At 36.9% G+C, this 26,714-nt stretch overlaps 2 protein-coding genes across 2 annotated transcripts in view; one reads left to right on the top strand and one right to left on the bottom strand.

The window, feature by feature from the left end:
* The first annotated feature begins 216 nt into the window (after positions 1–216).
* The window catches only part of LOC135111059 (little elongation complex subunit 2-like), a 91,459-nt gene continuing 64,961 nt past the window's right edge, over positions 217–26,714 (top strand). Inside the window, 17 exon segments of the mRNA XM_064023972.1 lie at positions 217–538; positions 3,595–3,769; positions 4,757–4,855; positions 5,131–5,307; positions 5,920–6,051; positions 6,932–7,063; positions 8,380–8,512; positions 9,442–9,485; positions 9,487–9,598; positions 11,092–11,242; positions 11,460–11,649; positions 11,651–11,962; positions 13,180–13,327; positions 16,819–16,959; positions 18,721–18,952; positions 19,534–19,697; positions 20,686–20,798. Coding sequence (XP_063880042.1) covers positions 489–538; positions 3,595–3,769; positions 4,757–4,855; positions 5,131–5,307; positions 5,920–6,051; positions 6,932–7,063; positions 8,380–8,512; positions 9,442–9,485; positions 9,487–9,598; positions 11,092–11,242; positions 11,460–11,649; positions 11,651–11,962; positions 13,180–13,327; positions 16,819–16,959; positions 18,721–18,952; positions 19,534–19,697; positions 20,686–20,783 — 2,490 coding nt within the window. The 5' untranslated portion in view covers positions 217–488 and the 3' untranslated portion in view covers positions 20,784–20,798.
* On the bottom strand, positions 22,305–26,693 carry LOC135111054 (Krueppel-like factor 11). The gene is made up of 3 exons (XM_064023964.1): positions 26,505–26,693; positions 24,816–25,253; positions 22,305–23,848 (listed from the first exon to the last, which is right to left on the bottom strand). The coding sequence occupies exons 1-3, from the start codon at positions 26,562–26,564 to the stop codon at positions 22,775–22,777; spliced, it is 1,572 nt and encodes a 523-aa protein (XP_063880034.1). The 5' UTR covers positions 26,565–26,693; the 3' UTR covers positions 22,305–22,774.

The following is a 26,714-nucleotide window of genomic DNA, read 5'->3' as shown; positions in this document are numbered from 1 at the left end:
AAAGATGTCTATAATGATATTTGTTCTGGTGTTGCTCATGTTTGTATTTTCTGATACTTAAACGGTATTTTTTATTTATTTATTTTTTATAGCAAAGGTGTGACGACGCGGTTTAATTGATATGAATGTTCACTAAGTGCACTCTTTAAGTGATGGCAGATGTGGTCGGATCATGAGTTAGAATCCTGGTCGTTAATCTTTCGTGTAGTCTTTTTCATCAGTGTATAAAAGAATTTTAATCAGTTACTGCGACTCCTTCTCTGGTAAGGAAGAAAGATGAAGGTGCTAGCCAGAAGCAAGTTAAACACCGTTACAAAAGCGACACGTGAATCCAGTCACATCCGGATTCAGACACACGTAATGTCAACAAACTAGCTTGGCGCGCCTCGTGTCTGTGTTGTTCCAGGAACTCGTTCTCAGTAGTATCAATCTTTTACTTATTTTCCGTCTGGAAGACCCATTAATGAACTACAGTACTTTTATTGAGTATGTCTGAGATGAATAAAAAGCCTGTCACTTTCATACCAGGAATCTTCAGGTGAGTAACGTGTGATGGATGTACGAGTACGTACTTACGTGCAGGCACCATTTGGCTTGCTTTATTGACAAGTGTATCAGTGTGTTGGAATCGATCGATATATAGATAAGTGAATTTTTAATTCAGTCAAGTGTCTGTTTCATAATATACTAATCTTAAGCCCCTTCCACACGCGGGGCAAACGCACGGCGGGCACTCGGAGTTGCCCGGAATTCTCTCGCCCTTAAACAGTTGTTACCATATCAGAACAGTACAATTAAGGCAGGCAGTAGGCACAGGCAGGCGAACGTATGATCTGAACCAGACGCCGGGCAGAGAGCAGAGGTAGAGGGCTGTGAGAGCTGTCAGGCAACGTTGGCCAGTGGACTTAACTTGGTGTTCAATACGATATGGGCCGGACCGTTAAAGCTAAACGCATAGCTTTGTGTACAATAATTATTACTATGTGCAAGAAAAAGGGCAGGAGACAACCACTGCTGTTCATGTGTTCTACTTTCTGCAGTGCTGTGGCCTTTCTGTCTATTTCTCTATTCCACACGACATTCCACAGGCACAGTTCCCCTGTAAGAATCTATTAAATGCCGGGTTGCTTCCCTTGTCTACTTATCCATGACTGTCTGGACACACAGGACAGTACCAGCTAGTGTACAACTGACACATACCATAGATACCCATGGAGGGCACGGTGTTGACTCGTAACATTGTGTGTCTGACAATGTGGTCCCCTAGTCAGGCGCCCATACAGTGCCTCAACAATGGGCACAGGCACTTTAACGGTTTGCCCGTGGTTTCCTCATCTATGACATCATCTACACTCATGATAGCCATCCACACCACAAAGTTGGTAACAGTGTCTGCCTGCTGTGCATTTGCCCTACGTGTGGAAGGGGCTTTACTTTTATATGAGATTTCATAAGCTGCTTGTGAATTACACCAGGGGCTGTAAGTCAACACAAATTTTGCTTCATCATTCCTGGATTGGTCAAAGACAAACTTTTTTGTAATCTTTAGCCCTCTAATATTATGATAATGATAAAAGTAATTTCCATGTAATTTTTTTGGTGAATTTATATAAGTGCACCTGTAACTATTTCGGGTGTAATTACATTTTTTCTGGTAGATTTTGATGTATTTTGAATGAATCTAGTAACTGTTTCCAGCGCAAATCAGTTTTTTTATACACTGCCCTTGACACATGTAAATCAATGATTTGCAACAAAAGCAGTTCACCAAAAAATTGACATAGAAATTACTTTTATCATTATCATAATATTAGAGGGCTAAAGATTACAAAAAAGTTTGTCTTTGACCAATCCATGAATAATGGAGCAAAATTTGTGCTGACTTACAGCCCATGGTGTAATTCACAAGCAGCTTATGAAATCTCATTTGCATTTGCCTCTGCATGTGGGGCAAATGCACAGCGGGTAGACACTGTTACCAACTTCGTGGTGTGGATGGCTATCATGAATTTATTAAAAAAATCTACCAGAAAAATGTTTCGCCCTCAAGCATGACACTGAAAAAAAAAATGGAGCTTCCAACTAAACCTAACCTAACCTAACCTAATCTACCTTGTTGGTCCTTTTGTACTTCCTCATCACTGGAGTTCTTAGTGAGAAGAACTGTAGGTAACTATGCTTTGTTATTGCTCTGAAATTTTCTTAATTCCTTGAAGTAATTGCACTCACAGCCACGGCACTGAGTCATCTTCCAAAACTGATTAAAAATCAAGCTCTTCCCTCCCACCTTGCAGAATACAGCCTGCCTATTGGCTGATATTTTTTAAATATTTTTTTGAATGGTTGAGGCATTGTTTCACGCATACACTAATGAAATTCCCTCCTCTATCCCTCCTTCCTCTGCTGCACTGCCTCCCTTTCTTTACCCTGCTTCACTCCCCTTCTCTTGATACTGTCTGCAGACCACCATGGTGCGAGGAAATTATAAATTTGATGAAAATTAATATTTCAGGAATTAACAATTTGTGCCAGTAGAGATACACACCACTGTGTTATATGTGACCCAAGTACTTCAATGAGAACATTGTTTTTATTTTTGTTTATTTATTTATTTATTTATATATTCACTTATTTATTTTGTGAGACATGTGCACTTATATAATAATATCAATTTTTCTTGTTTCTACAAGTTTGGGTGATGCTTCATCTTTGGCTAACCCACTCTGTGCCTCCCTTGCTTGATCACCATGTTGTGCAACTATCATGTGGAATATCCTCATAGCCAAACAATTAAGGATATTTCAAAATTAAGTAAACTTAGCCTCCCACTGTGGGATTGTATATTACTAACTAAGATACAAACGGCTTACTTACCTGGTTTACTCACCTAGTTAACCACCCTTAGCTCCCAGACAAAGAGATAGTACCATGTAGACAAGAAAGGCAATTCAAACAATATGGGTACACCAGTCAACCAAAACAAAGCCAGACTGAAAACTAACCGAGTGGACTGGAATGTGTACCCATAAGAAAAACTATATTGTAAAATCCATCAATGAGTCTTGAAATGCTGTCAAGTGGTGGTGGATAAGTGAAGTAATAATTTAGGACTCCACAAAGTCATACAAAATATCACCAAGGGTACTGTGAAGGGCTGACTTAAAAGCTTGTGGGAAATCCAGTAATACTGGAATATATAGGTTAATTGTTAATCTTCCAACCCAATTCAGTTACTAAGATACCTATCCTTGGGCTCTCATGTGTTTTTGATATTCATCTTGGGATCAGTCTGGCTTGTAAGGTCGGATTTATGAATGGTCTTTTGGTGTATTTCCACCACTTTACCAAATATTCCTTATTCTCTTTTGAAATTTTTCATCTTCAATAACTTTAGAGATTAATTACACACATTTTTTTGGTCAGATCTAGTCTTTAAACTAGTATGCCTTGAAAATTCAAGATACAGTTTTTTTAATGGACTCATGTTTGTAGCATTCATGGTGGGTTTGGGGTTTTCTTTCGTAGAGGGAAAGTATGACCTGTACATTCATAAGTACCGTACATTGTGGAGTTAACAGTGTTGTTTATTTTCAGAGCACAGAATGTTAATGATAAGGTTCAGAAAGATGAACCATTTGTTTCTGAAGAATCACTACAGCAGTATTGCAGCCTCTTTGCTGCTGATGGCATCCCCAATAATATTCGAGAGGATCCATATCTGGCTGAAATAATAAGATTTTCTGATGAAGACTTAGACAGCATAGCACAGGTAATGGTGATTAGTGAAATAAGTACTACCAAGATAGTAGTGGATCCCATATCTTTAATGTATTAATCTTTTCAACAGTCATGTATGTATACAGTCAAAGCTGACCAAGTATCACTCAGGCATTAGTGATCATCTTTGCTTAATTAGGTAATGTGTTCATCTCAGATTTACTGTGAGTATCCCGATGGGATTCAGTTTCCAATAACCTGCTTGTCATGGTCAGTGTATCCTGCTTTCATTTAAGTTTATTAGTGTTTCCATGATGCTCCAAAAACAGCAGGACTTGGAGAGTGTGATTCAGTTTTCAATCACAAAGGTAACTTTTTTTTTCATTGTACTTTTATCACTGAGGTGATATACCATGTATTATTTTTCATTTCTAAATCATTCATGGCCTGTTACAGTATTGGAATGTAGTGTTCTTGGGATTAATAATTTTACAATAACGTGGTTTATTATTTGCGTATGATTTCTTTTCTTTTGAGTCATGTCTATTTTCTGCAGTGGAACATTTAGGAAAAGGTTCCATGGTTCTTTCTTAGTATCTTACATGTCAGGACCAAACAGTTGTTGGATCCTAAGATAATTTTGGGAGCCTCTGTATCTCTGGTCATTACAATACCATTCAGGAAAGTTTTCAGCTAAGAAATATTAATTTATTGCTCTCTGTAACTTTTTTTACTGTGACAAACATCATATAAGTAATCTTATCTTCCCTTGACAAAGGTAAAGTTGGATGTTGTTGGGTTCACAACTGCTGAATACCAGATGTAGTCATGGTTAGTAAATTTTGGTTATGTGTATGTACTGTAGAGTAATAGAGTAAGGAATTTATCATGATCTAGATTTAAGACATGAATGGGATGTGGTTGCTCATGTAGCTAATGTCATGGATAGTTTTCATATTTAAATATCCCATTCTTCTTGTTCCCTGGAATAGATTGATGTGATGATGCTTATTACAGTAATCTTTGCTATTTTTTTCAGCTTCAGAGTCAACGAGAAGAACGACAAAAGGAAGAAGAAAAGAGAAGAGAAGAAAAACAAAAGGCAGATCAAAAGGCAGAGAAAAAAGCTTATAGCAAGGTTGGTTTATTTTAATTTTGTTTCCATTATTAATTTTCCTTGAAAAAGACGAGAACTACTGAACTATAGGTTTGTGCAGTGACTGATTTGCTATCTTGTTAGAAAATAACTTCTTTTTTTTTGTATGTTATAAAAGCTCAAGTATATAGAATAATTCAGTGTCAATGCTTTGGCATATATTGAGTAGTTTTGCTTATTTTATGTATTAAAGAGCATCATCTCTGGTAAGCAGTTTCTTTTAGAGTAGTCATATAGGGATATGTATTTATTGTCAGGTGGATAAGACTTTGAAGGAGAAAGCTTTCTACTTAAAAAAGCAGTGCCCAGTGAAAATACCACACAAATCATCATTAACGCATGAGGAGCATGCCGCTTACTTGCGAGTATTTATCAGCCTCAAAGAAAAGTCAACCACAAGTGGAGCAGAAATACCAGGATATGATCAGTTTCTGGTAAGAATATGTAAAGTCTCTCTCTCTCTCTCTCTCTCTCTCTCTCTCTCTCTCTCTCTCTCTCTCTCTCTCTCTCTCTCTCTCTCTCTCTCTCTCTCTCTCTCTCTCTCTCTCTCTCTCTCTCTCTCTCTCTCTCTCTCTCTCTCTCTCTCTCTCTCTCTCTCTCTCTCTCTCTCTCTCTCTCTCTCTCTCTCTCTCTCTCTCTCTCTCTCTCTCTCTCTCTCTCTCTCTCTCTCTCTCTCTCTCTCTCTCTCTCTCTCTCTCTCTCTCTCTCTCTCTCTCTCTCTCTCTCTCTCTCTCTCTCTCTCTCTCTCTCAATGAATAAATAAATAAATGATTCACTTATTGATCAGTTAATTGATATAATAGATAATAAATGAAAATAAATTGATATATTTTGCTGAGTAGTCTATTGTACATTGTACAGATTTTCTACTTGTAATTATGGCTGCATTATTGATTCTTTTGAACAAAATACAAATATATTGTTAAGAGTGAAGACTTGTACATGCATTATGAAACAGCACAGTATTTTATAAAACAGTCATTGAATAACTAGTACCATTTGTATTTTCTTGCATTGTAATTTCTGTTAAATTATATTTTTGACAGAGGCTTCAAAGCCGTGTTTTTGAAGAACAGGTCCATTTTATGAAGTTTTCACATCAGGTTGCAGTACTTGAACTTCATTCATACAATACCATCCCGGAAGTTATCAACAAATACATTGATGAATATGTTCAGGTAATTATGCAAGTACACATCCAGTTGTATCAGGTTTACTGAACCTTTCTGATTAAATTAAAAATAATGCATTAATTGAAGCTGACAATTTCAATTCAGACATTTTTCTTTATACATATATACAGGGCCAGTTTTAAGCCTATTTGACCAATTTTATCAAATTGGGCCTTGCACCTTAAGGGGTCCCATGCCAGCGGCAACAGAGTTACTACTTGAAGCCTTTTCTGTATTCTAAGAGGAGTAAACCACTACTGAAAACATGAAATGAAGAATGAGAAATTATTGCTCTCAAAATATAAAATACATAAATTTTTACTTTTGTAGAGTAGGGGCCCCACCATCAGTTTTCTAATTGGGCCCCACAGTTCCTAGCACCAGCCCTGCATATATATATAGTGTGCTTATAAGACATGTAATGCTACACATACCATATCAAACTAATTTATGAATCGCTTTTAATATCTTTACATCATCTATGTGTTTTTTTTTTTTTTTTTTTTTTATAACTCTGGACAAGGTTGATGGAATGATTCACATTTATAAAATTTAACATACCCATCACTAGTTTATCCACTTTGTGTTTGTACACAGAAGTAACGCTAGGCTTTCACTCAGAATAAAACTGCATTATTATGGTGAATTTATATAAACTTGCCCCATAACACCTGTGCCAGTTTTCATCTCCACCTTAAACTAAGATTACTAGTCATGCTTTATGACTTCATATTTGCTTTATTTTGTGTTGCTGCAAAATCACAGATGTGGGAGCAGATATAACAGACTATATCCTCACTATACTTATTATAATGAAAACTTTCCTCAGCCTATACTCTGTTTCAGGTTTCTGAGAATAGCACATTCATATGTTCAATCTTTCCAGCACCGCTGCAAGAGAGCATCAAAGTATAAGGATCTTTATGCCACAGAACAGCAGATACCCATTTGTCCACAGGATCCTGAAAAAAACTTTAGCAAGTTGTCTTTTACACACATTGGTCATGTCTTGAGTTTGGTGAGTTTAGTACAAATTCTCTCTCTGTATTTATTCTGTCCCTTGCTTCCTGTAACTCCCATGTTGGATAGCCATAGCAAAATTCTCCACTTATTGCTGTTCATGGACCTTATTCTTTCACTCCTATACCTTCTTTCTCTGGCAGACACTAATTTTTATCCTCCCATTTGACTTGATGTGTAATAACAGCTGTCTCACTTTTGTACACCAAGTTCTTATTCTAACAGTAACTGCAGTTACCTCATCTTATACCTCCAGTTCTCAATGTCTGTGTATTGAACATGTGAAAATCCATTTATTAGATATGCAGAACTAGTTATTTCAAACTGTTCCATGTATTCTAAAAAAAATATTTACCAGTCTTCTGGCAAGAAATACTTTATCCACTTCAGTTCAAAATCCATTAACTTATCTTGTGTTATATGTTTTAGTGTTTAAAATACATTTGAGATCATGACATGTCATTCATAAACATTCCATTACTTCATAGCTTCTTGGCCTGTAAGGGAAAGAAGAGTTGTCCTTACCACCATTGCTATTTAAGCATCAGTTTGCAGTCTGTTCATATGTTTAGTTTATTCTTGCTACAGTGCAGAGGATCAGAAAGTTATGTCCAGCAGAAATTAGGTTAAGAAGTGATAGACTCTAAAGTGATGTGCTGAGAAGGTTACAGTTATGTTTTTTTTTTGTTTTTTTTATGGAAAAATGTGACAAGATGATTTCTATTTATGTTTTGTTACATATATATAAATAATATGCATGATGGTATAAAGAGCTGCATTTATAGATTATTTAGGAAAAGTACAAAAGAGATCACAACATTGTTGTCAGGTTTTAAGAGATATATTTAAAAGAGAGGGTGGAAAAGGTTGAACTACTTACTCTAGGGTAAAGGAAAAAGGGATATGTGATTATCATGTTCAAAGCAGTTAGTACTCTAAATTAAGTGGATGGAAAGAATTTATTGATGCACATATATGGTGGAAGGAGATGATATCAGACAGTATGTCCTCATCAGTATCTTACCTGTAGGTGTTTGGCCATGGCCCCATGGAATTGTAAGCTACAGGATGACAGCAGGTGCTATTATTGGATATCCAGATAGATTTTGTAATGTAATCTTCTGAATGTTGCATTTTTTTACTTATGAAGTAGAAAAATGTTTATACGTTAGTAAATTGCCCTTAATTGGGGAACTTTAATGACTTTAAATCAGTGATATGAAATGGATTTGTAATTCATCAGTTTTAATTTGTTTTGTTATTTTGGGATTGGGATGTATTCTTGATTTATGTTCTGCTTATGTCTGCTCACAGGGAACCTTGCCATTAATAAGAATTCCACACAAGCTGAAGTCATATACTCTCAAGATTGATGAGAGCGTATCTGAGAGGGAATGTCTAGCACGAAGGATGGTTCAGGATAAGAATGTACTGAATGACACCCCAGGTAAGGAGTGGTTTGTACATTTTAACTTGATTTGCCATACCATCATTTTTTCTGTCTAGTAAAATATTGATAAATTGGAAAGCATGGGGCTCTGTTATTCTTACTTGTCAAGACACTTTCCCTTTAACTCAACATAATTGGTCTATATATACATGTACTAGTGACTACTAATATATGCAAAGTACACTCTGTTCTCTCATTAACTTGCTAAAGAGTAGGAGACTTGGTCTTTAGCTATGATTTACCCAAAGCTTTAGGCAGCTAGGGTAGTAGGCAATATTTTGTACAAAAGCATTATGTTGTCATAACTAGTTGTAAATCCCATCTGCCTCATACATATAGTGCCTAGTACTTGTTCAGTTTCATTGTCCTGTGTTAAGGATGATTGAGCTTTGAGTACTGATGTAGCAGATTGAACATTGTCACAGGTCACAGGTCCTTCTGAAATCAAGCATCATACTTAAAGTCTGTTGCTGTATACACTTTATATATAAAAGGGGGACCTTACTGTTTAGTGGTTAATGTGCTTTCCTTGGAACTGAGAAGTTCTAGTTTTGAATCTCCAGCTAAAGGATAGAGTTAGGCCTTGTTTCTTTCCATGCTGTCTGCCCCTGTTCACCCAACATAAAGTAGTTATTGGAAGGATGCTAAGGTATTGTGACCTTGCAATCCAACAGTCCTGCTAGTATCATCATCAGTATGATGATATATATCTAGTATGGCATGATATATGGCACTTAAGGAGGCTTTTGTCCTGCATTGGAAGTATAAAGGATGGTGATGATGATGATGATATTTTAATTATATCTGGAGGGGGGATAGTTATTCTAATAATTTTGTCTTTCTGTTTTATATATTAGTTATATATTTCATGTAGTGAGGATTAGTTATATGCATGATAATAAAAATTATCAATGTCTACTTTACAGTGAGTGCTGATCGCAATGCAGAGTACCTGGCTCAGCAGCATCGGGGCAGATATTGTAATATCAACAAGTGCTTTGAAAGTTCTTGCTGATAACCATGGTCCAAATTTTGATAAAGAATGGGACATACCTGTGGAGGTCAAATCATATATGACAAAAGGTGAGAAACTCACCTTTGTTTCTTTCTTTACTTTTATTTTTACAATAATTATATACATCAGTGTCTCCATTATAATTTTCGAGTGAAGTAAATCTCGCTTTCAGATTATTGGTTACATCTGTGAATTATGCTCTCTTTTTATATGTATGTCAAGTTGACATCCCCATGATTTGCTTAGGAGAGACAAAGTGCCCACACACATTCACTCTCTTTCAAAAATCATGCCCACAAGCATTCCCAAAGAACACACTAAAATTACATCCTAGCCTTAAGGCCTCTAGGGGAAATATCAATATTGGCCACACTGTGTAAGAGTCAGTTGTGCATCATAAGTGCTTTATTCCAAGTGCACCATAAATAGACATCTTTTTTTTTTTTTTGCACATCCAGTCTGATCTGATTACACCAGATGCAGGCAAATTTCCTGTAAAGACTCTCGAGGCTCAGTTCCATTTATGCATTTATAACTGTTTTCCATTCATCCCTATCTTGCAAAACTCTTCCCCACTCTGGAGACAACCATCTTACATCTAATGCTCTTTTTACATTGTCATTCATTCATGGTTTTCACTTTTGTCTTATGTCTGTTATATCTGTTACAATCATCTTCTTCTGTTGCCCTTCTTTGATTCTTTTTACATGTGTAAACCATCAAAAGTAATTTTCATCAGTCACTTTTCTTCCACTCTTTTTACATGTCCAAACCATCACCTGGTCTGATCTGTCTGCCAACTCTCCCCTAGTTCCACACTCCATATTTCAGCCCCATATAATCTTACAATGCAGCTGGTACCATTTACAACAACATCCTCTATGTGTTTATTCCTTATAATCTACATCCAAACTTTTCATTCCTTTCCAAAGTGGCCTTTGCTGTAATAGAATTACAAATTAGAGAAAAGTTGCAGAAAGGTGGAGATTCTGTGAGGGAAAGTTTGAAATTAAAGATTCATGCCAAGCTTTATCAAAAGCTTGTGATATGTTTAGGGCAACAACAAAGGTTTCCTTTTAACTCTCTTAGAGTAGATGATCAAGATTCAGTCAAAAAAGCCAGAGATTGCCTATGAAATGTTTTCTATGGAATTCATACTGATGATCAGAATATAACAGTAATTCCAAAAGCTTTAGAATGGCAGGAAATCAAGGCTTTCGGTCAGTATTTTGAAGGAATAGTGCAGTCACTCTTCTGAAGAACATATTAAATACAAGTAAAGTTTCAGCAAGAATTTCTCTCTCTCTCTCTCTCTCTCTCTCTCTCTCTCTCTCTCTCTCTCTCTCTCTCTCTCTCTCTCTCTCTCTCTCTCTCTCTCTCTCTCTCTCTCTCTCTCTCTCTCTCTCTCTCTCTCTCTCTCTCTCTCTCTCTCTCTCTCTCTCTCTCTCTCTCTCTCTCTCTCTCTCTCTCTCTCTCTCTCTCTCTCTCTCTCTCTCTCTCTCTAAAACTAGTATTCAAACTTTTTATGATAGAATTTTTTTTAATATTTCTCTCCATGCAGATGCTGAGGGAAACATGACTAAACACAGAGTGGTATATATTGACAAGCCGATGCCCAAGAAGGTCTGGACACCTTTAGAAAAGAAGCAGTTGTTTTTTAAGAAAGCTAGCTTGTTAAATTTTACTGAAATCGTACATAACAAAATGTTCAGGTAAGATTGTTAGCAGTGGAATGTTGAGTTACTTACTGACCTATAATTATAGGGTGTGTTAAAATTCTTTGTAACTTTGCTATTTATGATAACAAGCATCTTCTTTTGGCATTTGTAATTAAAATTGTCTGCTCATGAGTCTTTTCCATTTGGAATTATGTCACACTTGTGCAAGAGATAAATTACTCTCTTAAGAGCTTTTCATGTTTTTTTACAGAATGGCAACTCCAGTTGTGTTCCAGTACTCAGAGACAAACAAAAGTGATTGTGATGCTGCATCAAGAACTATTGCTGAGTATGATGATCACTTTTTGGATCTTTCTGATATGACTGACAATGATGTTTTTGGAGGTGAATCTTTAGAAAGGAGGAAAAAGGAAAACATATTCAAAGAAAAGAAAAGCAAGTGATAAAACAGTCAATTCTGCAAAATTATCCAGATTAGAGACAGAGAAGTTACAAATTTCTGAAGGCAAAATACAGGAAGATAAAGATCCAAAAGTGAACTATCAGGATGACACAGAGCAAGAAACTTTTGATGAAAGTTGCTCAAAACATTTTTTGGACAACTTATTGAGCTTGCAAGATTCTTTGTTGAAACCTTCACATACTCATGGTAATGAAACTGGAGCTCATAAGGATGAAACATCCACACCAAGCAGATCTCAACCAAGGCCTTGGACTAACAAACTATCCACAGATTGGAAGAATGCTTTTGAAGTAAGTACCCTGGAAATTTATATTTTTTAATTCTTAGAACCATCTTTCATTACATTTATTATGATTTAAGATTGTAGTCTTGTATAATATACACTGACACTTGCTCTTGGGAATCTCTCTCAAGGCTTGTAACCAACATACAAGAGCCTCCATTTGTATCTTTACCTACCTGCATCTCATACACTGCAACATAACAAGATTAGTTAATCTGAATGAAAGGAATGGAACATATGATTTTAAATTAAATATTGTAATATTATTCACATGATGTTAAGAATTCATTGTATTTTCAAAGCTGAGATGCAAAATTATTTTTATTAAATTTAATTCTTATTTTAGCTTTTCAGGGACCACCAATCATTTGTGAAAATTAGGCCATAGGTTATTTATAAAAAGGGAAAACTTTTAGAGAGTGAAAATTAGTTGGTGGATTATCAATAAAGAGATAAAATTGTGGAATTGTAAATATTTTATAAAATTTTATGTGTCAGCATAGTAAATATGTACATATAATTTGGTGTATCACTTCACATATTCTACTGTACATCCATCCAGATCTACATCTTTCCCATCTTTCCCCTTCATATCATCAGCACTTACTTTGTGACCAAAGACTTATTGAACTCTCCTACCATATTAATTTCTTGCTCCCAGTCATATTAGAACAATGTCTTCCTCTATATTTTCCACATTCTCTAATCTTTCAAAATCCTCTGTCCATCTGTTTTCCAGAATATTCTCTCAATCATTATCCATCATCCTTAGTTCCTATCCTCCCCTTTCTCCACAATGCTTCCTTTTGCATTTCCCTTATGTCTCCAAAACTTTCTTATTCATGTGGAAATATTCTCTCAGCTTCCCATTTCTCATTTCTTATATGGAATAACTTTTACATAACCTACTTAAAATTCTTTTAATTCTTCTTCTTATTATTATTATTCTGTTTTATATCCATTTTACAACACCTCAGCCTTCCTTGATAGTCACACTTCATATGTATACTTCTTCAGCTACAGCTATATGTAACTTTTATTTCTTTCATTTCAACATTCATCTTCCCTTTTCATCATGCCACCTGCTCATTTCATATCTCAGTCCCCTTCTCCACATCCCACCACAACATTTTCAAACAGCTGCTTCTTTTCCTTAATGACATCATAATGATGATAGCAGTGTGTGTACTAATTTTACAAATTAATGCACATTTAATATTTCAGCCTCACTTATGTCCTGACTGGACAGGTAAGAATGTGCACTACCAACTCTTCTCCTTGGGTCCAGATGCCAGTCATTCCAATAGTCCCTTACTGTGTATGCGCATCCTTGTGAGAAGTAACCTTCATGGTCTCTCTCAGTTTGAAAAAAGGTAAGCACCATAAAAGTCTGAAATTGTCAAATTGATTAGTTAATGTATATTATATGTATATTTTTCATATATTATTATTATTTATTGTTGGGATATCTAATTTTATGAGGAATTGATTTGTTGAGTAGAAAGCTAGTATTCTATCTTTTATCCAAATCTTTCTTCCAAGAAATTTCCCTTTGATGTTGTGTTCTTTCAGTTTCATTACACTATGTCCTCATAAAGCAGTGTATAATTTTTCTTAGTTATGATCCCTTTCCACTGGGAGCCAATGGAGCTAAGAGTGTGAATGATGTGGGTGTGTGAATGTGTGGTGCCTTCTCTGGGACACCTCATGTGGGATTGCCAGCCTGGTATATATAGCAAGTGTCAAAATCTTTCTAGATCTAACTCCCCTCGTGACTTCTGGCATCTAGCCAAAAATATCTCCAATAACTTTGCTTCTTCTTCTTTCCCTCCTTTATTTCAACCAGATGGCACCACTGCTATCACATCTATTTCTAAAGCTGAACTCTTCGCTCTAAACTTTGCTAAAAACTCTACCTTGGACAATTCTGGGCTTGTTCCTCCCACTCCTCCATCCCCATTAAAATTCTTCGCAGTGATGTTTTCCATGCCCTTGCTGGCCTAAACCCTCGGAAGGCTTATGGACCTGATGGGGTCCCTCCTATTGTTCGCCGAAACTGTGCCTCCGTGCTTGCACCCTGCCAAGTCAAACTCTTTCAGCTCTGTTTGTCAACATCAACCTTTCCTTCTTGGTGGTAGTTTGCCTACATTCAGCCTGTTCCTAAAAGGGGTGACCGTTCTAATCCCTCAAACTACTGTCCTATTGCTTTAATTTCCTGCCTATCTAAAGTTTTTTAATCTATCCTCAACAGGAAGATTCATAAACATCAATCACTTCACAACCTTCTATCTGATCGCCAGCATGGGTTCCGTCAAGGCCGCTCTACTGGTGATCTTCTGGCTTTCCTTACTGAGTCTTGGTCATCCTCTTTTAGAGATTCTGGTGAAACTTTTGCTGTTGCCTTGGACATATGAAAAGCTTTTGATAGAGTCTGGCACAAAGCTTTGATTTCCAAACTACCCTCCTACAGCTTCTCTCCTTCTCTCTGTAACTTCATCTCAAGTTTCCTTTCTGACCGTTCTATAGCTGCTGTGGTAGACGGTCACTGTTCTTCTCCTAAATCTATTAACAGTGGTGTTCCTCAGAGTTCTGTCCTGTCACCCACTCTCTTCTTATTATTCATTAATGATCTTCTAAACCAAACTTTTTGTCCTATCCGCTCCTACGCTGATGATACCACCCTGCACTTTTCCACGTCTTTTCATAGATGCCCAACTCTTCAGGAAGTAAACATTTCATGCAGGGAAGCCACAGAATGCTTAGTTTCTGATCTTTCTAAAATTTCTGATTGAGGCAGAGCAAACTTGGTATTGTTCAATACCTCAAAAACTTAATTCCTCCATCTATCAACTCAACACAACCTTCCAGACAACTATCCTCTCTTCTTCAATGACACTCAACTGTCCCCCTCTTCTACACTGAACATCCTCGGTCTGTCCTTTACTTATAATCTGAACTGGAAACTTCACATCTCATCTCTAGCTAAAACAGCTTCTATGAAGTTAAGCATTCTGAGACATCTTCGCCAGTTTTTCTCACCCCCCAGCTGCTAACTCTGTACAAGGGTGTTATCCATCCATGTAAGGAGTATGCTTCACATGTCTGGGGGGGTTCCACTCATACTGCTCTTCTAGACAAGGTGTTATCAAAAGCTTTTTGTCTCATCAACTCCTCTCCTCAGACTGTCTTCAGCCTCTCTCTCATCACTGCAATGTTGCATCTCTAGCTGTCTTCTACTGGTATTTTCATGCTAACTGCTCTTCTGATCTTGCTAACTTCATGCCTCCCCTCCTCCCACAGCCTCGCTGCACAAGACTTTCTTCTTTTTTTCACCCCTATTCTGTCCACCTCTCTAATGCAAGAGTTAACCAGTATTATCAATCATTCATCCCTTTCTCTGGTAAACTCTGGAACTCCCTGCCTGCTTCTGTATTTCCACCTTACTATGACTTGAATTCCTTCAAGAGGGCATTTCAGTGGGCATTTTTTTTTTTTATTGGATTTTTGTTGCTCTTGGCCAGTGTCCCTCCTACATTAAAAAAAAAAAATAGATAGATGACAATTATTATACACCAGTTTAAATATTTGGTGTATAATATATGTAGCAATGGTCTTTTGGAAACTAGTACATTTATGTCAGATTTTTCTAATCAACTGGTTGATACATTTAATTAAGCAGCAACACACATATCATGTCCAAGTTTTATCTTAAATGGTGAGCTTGCTAATGACATGAAACTTGGCTCTCCCAATGTTTTTCTGTTCACTTTTGTTCTTGGTCAGATAGATGTAAGGCAGCACTCCTAAACGTGTTTCTTGATTTAGAAGAGGCTGCTTACATATTTGTTTGCAACTGTCCTACATGAAGTAACTTGAAGAAAACTATTAGACTGTGGTGCTCACAGAAATCTTTAGTTTCAGAGCCAGTCCTGGATTTAGTCTGCTCCTTGAGGTATAGAATTTTTTGGTTGATAACTTTTGATAGAGTTAGAATTTTTCGTATCTTACAAATTTTTTATGGTTTATAAACCATTTCTGTGGTAGATGTGTAGTTTTATCCCAAATGTCAGCCTCATTGCTGTGAAAATGTAAGACAGTACAAGTGTTCAAGTAACATAAAGTCTCCTTCAGATGATGATGGTAGAAGAGAGTTTAATGAAAGTCCATTAACCCCTAAGCTGTGGGTGGCATATATATATGTGAGGACAGCCAGATGATATGTAGAATGCAGGTGTCACATTCTGATTTAGGTAGGTGTAGACTGAACTATCCATGGGGAATTCTGGGAAACTTTATCTTCCCTAATTCATACACAACACATCACAATCACAGTGTCTTGATAGCACAGTGGTACCAAAATATTCCAATAGGGGTGTAGATGTATCCTACTAGTTTATTTTCTTTAATTTATGATACAGTAGGTGTACTTGTGTAGGGCATCATATGTGTTTTCTGTTATTATCATGTTCATTCTCCATTTTATGGACATGGTAAATCTTATGGCAAATTTTGGAGCTGTTTCACCAATCTTCATAAGGAATTCAATAGCACTCCATCATCTGTGGAAGTAAGAGGCATTTAGCAAAAATTTTTCTATTTTTAGAGTTCAAAGATAGGATATGTGTGCCCAAAAATATTAAGCTAGGTCAAGGTGAAGAGAGCTCTGCAGTGTGTTTACACTTTCCTGCGTGTGTGCGTGTGTATATATATATGTACCAGGCTGGTAATCATACACATGGCCCAGACAAAGGACAACAAACTCATGCTCCTAGCCTTGATGGCCCCTGTATACAATTTTCAAGTGACCTGCAATTTTTTTTCTTTCTGCTTTCTCCTTGAATTTGTCTTGACTGTATGTTTTTCAGCAGGAAAAGTGCAAAACATATGTCACTTCCACAAAAATTGAAAACCAACCATACTTTGGATGTGAAGTAAGCACACTGTCTGAAATCACTCAGCAATGGGTTCAACTTTTGGTTCGGCCAAATACATCCCTCCTTCTTTGTGAGTATATTGAATTAGCATTTGTATGTGTGTGTGTGCATTTACCTAGTTGCATTGTACAGGGCACAAGCCAAAGCTCATTTTGTCCTGTCTCCATAACCATATTTATCCAGTTTCTCTTTAAACATGTGTACATTGTGTGTGTGTGTGTGTGTGTGTGTGTGTGTGTGTGTGTGTGTGTGTGTGTGTGTGCATCTTTCATATATGCATCTTTCATAAAATGTAATTGTAGATAAGATTGTGGATGTTAAAATATCAATATTTGTGGATGCCAATGTGATGTGTCCCCATACTCCCATCCTCCTCCTTCACCCTTCCTCTACTTACTTATCCCATGTACCCTCCTTCCTCAATTATAAACTTTCTTCCTCCCTCTACTTTACAAAATGTTCCTTCCATCCGCTGTTCCTTTCTTCTCTCCTCCTCTTTTGTCTTGTCTCAAACCTCCTTCCCTGTCACCTCCCCTCCCCTTATCTGTTCAAGGTAAAGGGACAAGGGAGTGATCCTTGCTCTATCCCCCTTACTCACTCCATAGCATTTACTCTCCATTCTCTCTCTCTCTCTCTCTCTCTCTCTCTCTCTCTCTCTCTCTCTCTCTCTCTCTCTCTCTCTCTCTCTCTCTCTCTCTCTCTCTCTCTCTCTCTCTCTCTCTCTCTCTCTCCTCTCTCTCTCTCTCTCTCTCTCTCTCTCTCTCTCTCTCTCTCTCTCTCTCTCTCTCTCTCTCTCTCTCTCTCTCTCTCTCTCTCTCTCTCTCTCTCTCTCATTTTGTTAAACACAACATAAGTTGTGAATAATGAAAAATTAACTTTTGGGGGACACTGTGTATATATACTAAACTAGCTTGATGAGACAGTTTTATAATTTATATATTAATTATCTGAAATAATTTTTAAACATATTTTGTGTATGCTCTCAAGCTGTAAATGCTGTGCTAGAGTTAGGTAAGGATGCCACACTGGGATGCATATTCTATTAATGTAAGTAAGCTTAAACTAAGTGCATAATGTTCAGATGATTTCTTTTTCCAAACCAAACTGTTTTGCTCTTTGCAAAATAAACATGCACATGTTTTTTTTTGCTTTCTTGATCATAAGACACTATCAACCACACTTCCTGCACCACCTACATGCCTCACTTTTTTAAAAATTTGGCAACCATGGACCAGATCAGACCTATCCTTACTTGGCCTGTTTATTTATTATCTTAAATGCCTTTTACCTTCTTGACATTTTAAAGTTTTAAAGTTAAAAATAGAACTTGTTATATGGGACTTCAGAAACATATCCTACTGCTTGCTTTCATTATTATCAACATTTCCTAAGAATCTATAACCTAGAAATTTGTTTCCAGGAACCTGTACCAATTTTTCAAGTTGTCCTAATATTATTTTTCTTTATGTTTTGGGTCTAAAGTGGCAGTAGGTACTTCTTTGTCTATTCTTTTATTTGAGGCTTAGATGGTCAGCCCACACCCATAGTGGCATAGGCAGGATTATTTTAGTAACATTTTCACTGAGGCACATGCTAGCCCTCACTGAAATCCCTGGTGCAATCTCCTCCAAAGATCAGATTGATAATAAACATGCATGTTCTTCATCCATTTGGTGATGGCTTGAAAAATGACCAGCTCCTGGCAAGTCTTGAACTTGAGTTGCAAAGATAAAACCATCCAAACATTGACCACTCAACCACTTCCTCCCCAACATTAACATTTATTCATTAGGTCTGTTCAGCATATGTTCATACCTTCGATTAATTTCAGTGCGTGTGTGTAACAACTCGGGTGAAATTCTCATGACTGAAGAGAGATGTTTACCAGAGATCTTAAAGGATGGGAAACAATCCCATGTGGGATTTTCTTCTTCTCAGCCTTTGGCAATCTTTTATGCAGTATTTTCTACAGTACTTCGACAGCCAACAGGTCATTACCTCCTCCATCATGACCCTAAAACTGAAGCTTTCATTCAGCTCATGAAAGCAGCTGATCCTGACAAGTAAGTGGGAGAAATTATAAAGGTGCTCATCTTGTGACCCACTTCCTGTTTTGTGTGTAGATACATAGTAAAAATTAGGGCATATGCAATAGCTCTGCATGGTTCCTGTGCTCATCTCCATCTCAAGGGTATTAGAACCTTTGGTGGATGATATCTCATACTGCAGGACACAGGCTCACTGTAATGTTGAGATTTACACAGTTTATCTTCTCATGGCTTCCCAAGGCTTCCCAAGGCACCCATATATTGACCAACTCAGAGGAAGGATGAACAGCTAAGGAGCTGTGCACTGACAACCCCAACTTTAGACTCTTGTGCACTCATTAGATAATATATTAACAATTTGAGTAGCAGAATGGCAGCCTAGAGATGGTAAAAGAAAGCAGGACAGGCACAAAATTAGATGAAGAGATCAGATAATAAGTTCTGTTTGGGTGGCCTGGAGTAGATGAATAGTTGACTTTGATGAATGGAGAGAATTGAAGGAAGCTTTTGTTTCAGTTTAATCATAGACACTGATAATTATGATTAGTTCGTTACTGCTTATATATGTTTATTGATGCACTTTTCATCCCTTGCAGAGAAACCAATTTGCAGGTATATAATCTGCACAAGGCATATGCAACAGCTTCAGTCAGTACAAGAGTATATACTGCACCTCCCTGGGTAACAATAGACACACACATCCTTACGCCATTCCATAAGAAGCACATGAAAATTCCAGGAACTTTTCCCATGAACAATCGTAAGTATTCAACATTTAAATGTAATTTTTGTATGGGGTTTTGGGCAGCATTTCCTACTCTTAGCCATGATTCAAATGAAGGTCACAAAAATGTCCCTGGTGACAGTTTTCCTTGCTAATTTATATTCTAATATATTTCTCCATCTTCTTTCATGGTTCATCTCACTATTTTCTTTCATTGCACCATTTCTTACTTTTTCTTTCATTATACTTCCTATCCCAGTATCAGTTTTGTCATTTTTGGTTCCTCCCTTCACATACCCCATTGTTAACTTTGTCATGTGTGCTCCTCCTTTTGTATCCCAATGTCAGTTTTGTCATATGTGTTTCCTCCCTTCATATTCCAGTGTCAACTTTATCATGTGTGGTTCCTCCCTTTGTATCCCAGTGTCAGTTTTGTTGTGTGATTCCTCCCTTCATATCCCAGTGTCAAATGTGACATGTGTTGTTCCTCCCTTCATATCCCAGTGTCAAATTTGACATGTGGTTTCTCCCTTTGTATCCCAATGTCAATCTCATTATGTTGCAGTCTTTGTTATTTTTTGCTCTAAATACCTCTGTTCTTAAGGGAAAAGTGCACAGAATTAGGCTTGAATACCATTTGGTGGGGCGTAATGACATCTGTGTCTACATCACATCAACCCCTCTTCAACTTATCTATAGTATTCATTGTCACAAAATGTTTTTACTTTGTCATTCTAGGTAGGTGGGTAGCCAAATTTTTGCTTTTCAGGTATAGTGGAATTGGGAAATGGCCATTTCATAGCTTAATTATGCATTTGAATTCATCCTTTTATTATTTTGTGGCATAACTTCGAAAAGATCCAGTTAAAATAATGGAAGTGCCCGTAAGGTACATTGGTTGTGTAATTTCTCATAATTGATGACCCATATAGCAAAGTTTTGATGTCTGTAATGAGAGAGAGAGAGAGAGAGAGAGAGAGAGAGAGAGAGAGAGAGACTTATGGTATTAACTTATTATCAACAGCTATGAAGATACTGACCAAGAGAGAAAAGAAGAAAATAATATCAAGAGCCAAAAACAAGAAAGATTTGGATAATAAAAAAGAACTTGATGCATTTTGAAGACATCATTTAGAAGTGAGTAAAGTTCAGACAAGTCACTGATATATACAGTAAAACCTCCCTAAACTGAACCTGAATAAGCTGAATAATTGGATAAGCTGAATGCCCTTATCAACCTCCTCAGCCAGTCTGTCCAGCTCCATTCCATCCCCAGTCACACTAAAGCCACCAGCCAACATCTTTGACAAAAATATACTAGTAGTACAGTGTATAATGTTATGTTAGCTCTCATGTGACCAGTGTGTTGTGTACAGTTTGTGAGCTCTTCAGTGAATACTAAGTGTGTAGTTGCATAATGTTAAGTGAACTCTCAAGTGACCAGTTAGTGTGTTGTATCCAGTATGTAATAACAAAATATGCTGTAAATATCTATGTTGGAGATCATAATGTGCTAACAAATATGGTGTAAATAACAATAAATGTACTTGTCCATGTACATAGAAACTGGCCGAAAATTTATATTTTCAGATAAACTGAACTTTCAGATAAACTGTTGGCCACCTCACTTCATATAGTTTGGTTTATGGAAGTTTTACTGTATAAAACAATGTGTTTTAGAGAGAGAGAGAGAGAGAGAGAGAGAGAGAGAGCTGTCATGTCCTCAGTTCTGTATGAATTAATTTGAAAGTCATTCCTTTGTTTTTGATGGCTGGGAGTGATCAACATATTACAAAGTGTTCACTCATAACTAGGGCACTGTTGTGATAAGTATGACTTTTTTGTATTGCATTAAAGACTTGAAAATTAATATTTTGCTGTGATTTGGCTAACAGTATTCACTTCAGTAATGCAAGAAACAATTTGGGAGAAATAGTAACCTTTTGAATATATTTATTGATATTTTCTTATTATTTCATGTATCTTTGTACTGACAGACAGTGTTCTTATAGATTTCTTTCATTACTATACATTTATGTTTATATGTATACTCCTATAAACATGAATATATATTTGAATATATTTATTGATATTTTCTTATTATTTCATGTATCTGTACTGACAGTGTTCTTATAGATTTCTTTCATTACTATACATTTATGTTTATACGTATACTTCTATAAACATGAATAAAGAAAGGGGAAAGAGAAGTTTTGGAATAATGTCTCTAAGGAAAATTTAGGAAGGGAGAAGGGATAATGTTGATTGAATATATGAAAAGCTGGAAATATTATAATAGGAGGCATGGTAAGTAGGATGTAAATGAAAAAGCAGAGGGTTTATTTGAATTGGCAGAAATGGAGACTGCTGCTCCTATAACCATTCCGTTAAGATGCTCCAAGAGGGTACAGTACAAGACATCACATAGGTGGAATGTCCTGCTCTTCAATGGTAGCAGACTTCAGGTTTAACAGTTTTTAGAATTCAGAATCAATCAATGAGTACACATGCTAAGTGAAGCAACTTGGACAAGTCATTGTCATTGTACTTTAGGAAGGGTAATGATGAACTCCAACTGCTGACTTTGCAAGGCAAATTTCCCTATAAATCATGATCATTTTCAAGGATAAATAAACCCATTCAATTATCCCACTTTCAGTGGTTATATATTACAAAGAATATAAAATCTTACATCTTTGGATGTGAAGAAATCACATACAACAAACATTAAATAAATAGGTATCACATTAAATTTGGTAGTGTTCAGAATTATAAAACTCAAGGACATCGGTCTCTGACTTTCTTAAAGTAGGAATTACATAATTTTTTAATAAATTTACTTTATTACATATTTTAAAGACCATGAACTGCATAGGTACATAATTAACTGAATAATTTACATATTATATTGCTATACTTTTTTAACATAATGTTCCCTGTACAAAGTTGAAAACTAGTAAAAACAATACCCTTTAAAACTTAATGAACATCAAAACCTTAATACTTAATCTAATCATTGGTCCATTAGTTAAAATAGATTTTTCACCTTCAAACTTTACAAATAGCACTTAATATCAATACCTCCCTATCTTGGCATACCAAGTGAGATCAGGTCACTGGGATAATGTTGGCACTGCCACAAAACTGAAAGCAGGTGCAAGAGCCGATACCTTGGGTGCCACAGGAACCCCAATACGCCGACGAGTGTGTCTCTTCATGTGTTTTGCCAGATGATCAGAACGCATAAATTTAGTTTTGCAAGAAGTGCACTCAAACTTTTTTTCTCCAGTGTGTGTTCGCTTATGACGTGATAACTCATCTGATCTAGCAAACCGCCTTTCACAGTCCTTCCAGGAACATTGGTATGGCTTTTCACCAGTATGTGATCTCATGTGTGATTTCAAATGAGACGACTTAAAATACGTTTTATCACAGTCTTTATATGTACATTTAAATGTTCTCTTCCTATCATCTTGAAGTGGTTGGGATGATGGGGTAGACAACAGTATAGGAGAAATAACCTGAGATCCTGAAGCTCCATTTCCTCCAGGTGTAACAATTAGGTGAGTGATCCCAGTGGATGCCGTGGGAATCACTGTTGGTGACCCATTGATTTGGGCAAAAATCACTGAAGTACCTGAGTTTACAGGGATCAGAGATGGCATCTTTGGTGCAATAGCCACCAACTTATTGCTAGACTGTAAAGCTTTAGTTGCTGATGCATTTGGAGAGGGAGACTCACTGATTTTTTGATCAGGTACTGCATGTTTTTTAACTAAACTTTCTTCAAAACATTTCATGTCCTCACGGTCTGTGTCCTTTGAGTCCACAAATATTTGCTCCTGTGCAGTATTAATATTTTTTGCAGGAGGATGGAGTTTTTGGTCATCATTGCTGCTAAAATGAACAGGTGAAGGGGATGGTGACTCTTCATTATCACAGCTCCAGTAACAGTTTGACCCCAATCTTGAATAGTCAGGGTCATACATTTTGCGCTCTGCTAAAGTTCTTGCCCTCTCAAAAGTTTGTTGTGATTGTCTTTCTGCCTTAACAATGACTGACACTGGCACTCCTGATAAAGAAGCTGGTGTGGATGCCCGGGAGTCATAGCTGGATGGGGCAGGACTGGGTGACTGAGGTGGCGTGCAAGGGGTGTGGGGTGGTGTTTGATGCATGAAGCTCTGGAACTAAAAAGTTAAAATCATATTAATGAACATGTCAGTGGTGTTGCATCTGAAATTAATATAACATGTAAAGAAAATAATCTCTAGTTTTATTTTGTAATTTGTCCTTTTTTAATCATGGTACTTGGCATTTGTTCTACATACATTGCAAAGGCTGGTCTGATAAAATCAAAACTATTTTCTTTCAGTGTCATTTTATTATCCATTTTGCAAAATGGTTACATTTTGGAAATGTCTATTAAAATTCCTGGAAGTTGTAGTAATTTCCAGTCTTTCGATAATCCAAGTTTTCATATATCAAAGATAATATTAATATGATGATGAAAAGATTTAAATGGTTGAGTCATGAGTGGACAACTTATAAGAACACTGGTTGTCTCTATAGGTCAGTCTTTGTACCCTGTCATGTGGAACTCATACCAGGTACCAACATCCATAAGACGAGACAAAATAAAACATATTTCTCCTAATGCAGCCTTTTTGCAAACTAGTAAAAAAAAATTTGTGAACCCATGTTGACCTTTAAAGCTCTAACAGAACAAGGCTTTTGTATATATTAAGAATCTCCTTCACCAGGATTCAAAATGTTCTCTCTCTAGAACAAATTTCTCAGTGATACACCTATATGATAATTTTTATTTCACATAAATATTTATATTGTTCATTGTGATTCAAGGGATCTTGAAAAATTAACATGCATCTTTCACACAGTATGCCTAATTATGTATGTGTGTGTGTGTGTGTGTGTGTGTGTGTGTGTGTGTGTGTGTGTGTGTGTGTGTGTGTGTATATATATATATATATTATATATATATTATATATATATATATATATATATATATATATATATATATATATATATATATATATATATATATATATATATATATATATACACACACACACACACACACACACACACACACACACACACCTATTAGATAAATAAATTCCTTGTTTAAAAACGTACCTTGCCAAATTCATGGTCTCTGGAAGGTCGTCTCCTAAGGTTCAAGACGTCACAGGTCTCCTCAACATCAGATTCCAGTGGGTGATGAGGAGAGACTCCTCCCTGTGAGGAGGGCGGTGACGGTGGCAGCTCCAAAGCAGCCGTATTACAGCTTTGATTGTTCCACCCAGCTGTCCCCAATTTGGAAAAGGACAGCAAAGCCTCCACCACCTCGAGGTCATCAGCACCAGTTTGACTTATATCTTGCCTGTCTGTATAAGTCAGTTGTGTGTCACATGGTAGATGCTTGCTTTTGTACTGTTCATTAAGATGTGAACTGTTTAAAGGTTTATCCGGTAGATTAACTTCAGTGTTGTCATAAGGCTTCTTGTGAGCTAGATATTGTTCGCTGCAGTGTAATCCCCACAATGCTTGCATCCTGCTTTCGACAGTCTGTGCCTGAAAGGAAATGTAAAGAAAAAAATGAGCGAACATCCACCAATATAGTGATAAACTAGTAATCTCCAAATCCAACCTAATTTAAAATTACGTCGGTACCATACGCAGTATTCTACTTCCAGTGGTTGATCAGATGCCGACTTTCAGCCTTCAGGTTTCATAATTATTGGTTCATACACACACACACACACACACCGATGTAAGAAACATTTTGACGATTAATTTGCTTCAGAATGCTAATAATTTAAATTTCGATAACTTAGACACGCTTTATAAAGTGAAAGCGATGGAGCTTCAACTCTGCGCCAGCGCTACCAAATTTCTAGCCCGCGCGTCCCAGCCAGACAGCACGGCGCCTGCCAGGGGCCGCGGGTGGCAAGACACTATTGTTACTCAGTAACGGGTTTTTGCTCACTTATTTATACTGTCTGACACGAAAGAAATCGCGTATGAGAGTAATATACATGTAATGGTGTGTAATTAGTACATATAACAGCAATTTATCGTCCTGAAGAAAAAAAAAAAAAAATGGAAGACCACGTGATGGACATGTGAATGAACTTAGAATAGTTTCCCCCTCATACCTCTCCATCACAATCTCACGTTTAACCACTTTCATTCTAGTACTCAGAAATTGCGCACATAAAAAAAAAAAAAAAAAAAAAATCGATGCAACACTATCAGATTACTTTGTTAACACGTAACTCCATGCACCGCGGCCTTTGTCTGACGGCTGAGGAAGGTTGTCCTGAAGCGGGAACTTTAAATGTTGTCACTACGATTATGCAGTCTGCTTTGAACACTCGTCTTCTCACAACACCATTCCTCGGTTTTACATTATGTGCACATACACGAGAAGCTTTAAAATATTAACCATTGCCGTAAATACTCGATACTTGCTTGAAGATGAACAGTACATACAGCAACCTATAAGAGTATAATAAAGAAGCTCTTTGCAGTACAGCACATACAGCTACCTAGCAGAGTATGATAAAGCTCTTCGCAGGTGTGAAAGAACAAAGTCGCAGTTTAAAGACACATTCGTACTCAAACTTCATTTTTTTTCTTTCTTTCTTCCACTGGCCTGTACGTCACCCTCACTCTGACTTATACGATACTATGGGAAGATATAATTTTGATTCGCAAAATAGACCAAGAGAAGTCGGCCTAGTCTACGTAACTAATTTCAATCTTGTGCTATATCATTTCTCCCTTCAGTGTTTCCCATGAGGACAACGGCATGTTCAGTACCTTTGGGTTCCTGTCGTACTGCTGTGGACAATAATGCTTTATCATAATTTGCTTCTTCATCTTGGGAATGCACAAAATACAGTGTTTGTAGTATTCCAGTTGTGGCACTGCGACAATAATCCGCACATCCACCACACATATCCACCAGGACACATATAGGGACGCGGTCCTCCTCACACGTTCAGCTGCCTCTCTCTCCCCCAAGCAGTA

This window comes from Scylla paramamosain, chromosome 21, assembly GCF_035594125.1.
Source record: "Scylla paramamosain isolate STU-SP2022 chromosome 21, ASM3559412v1, whole genome shotgun sequence".
Lineage (NCBI taxonomy): Eukaryota > Metazoa > Arthropoda > Malacostraca > Decapoda > Portunidae > Scylla > Scylla paramamosain.
Note: the sequence above shows the minus strand (reverse complement) of the source record. Positions and strands in the feature narration are given on the sequence as shown.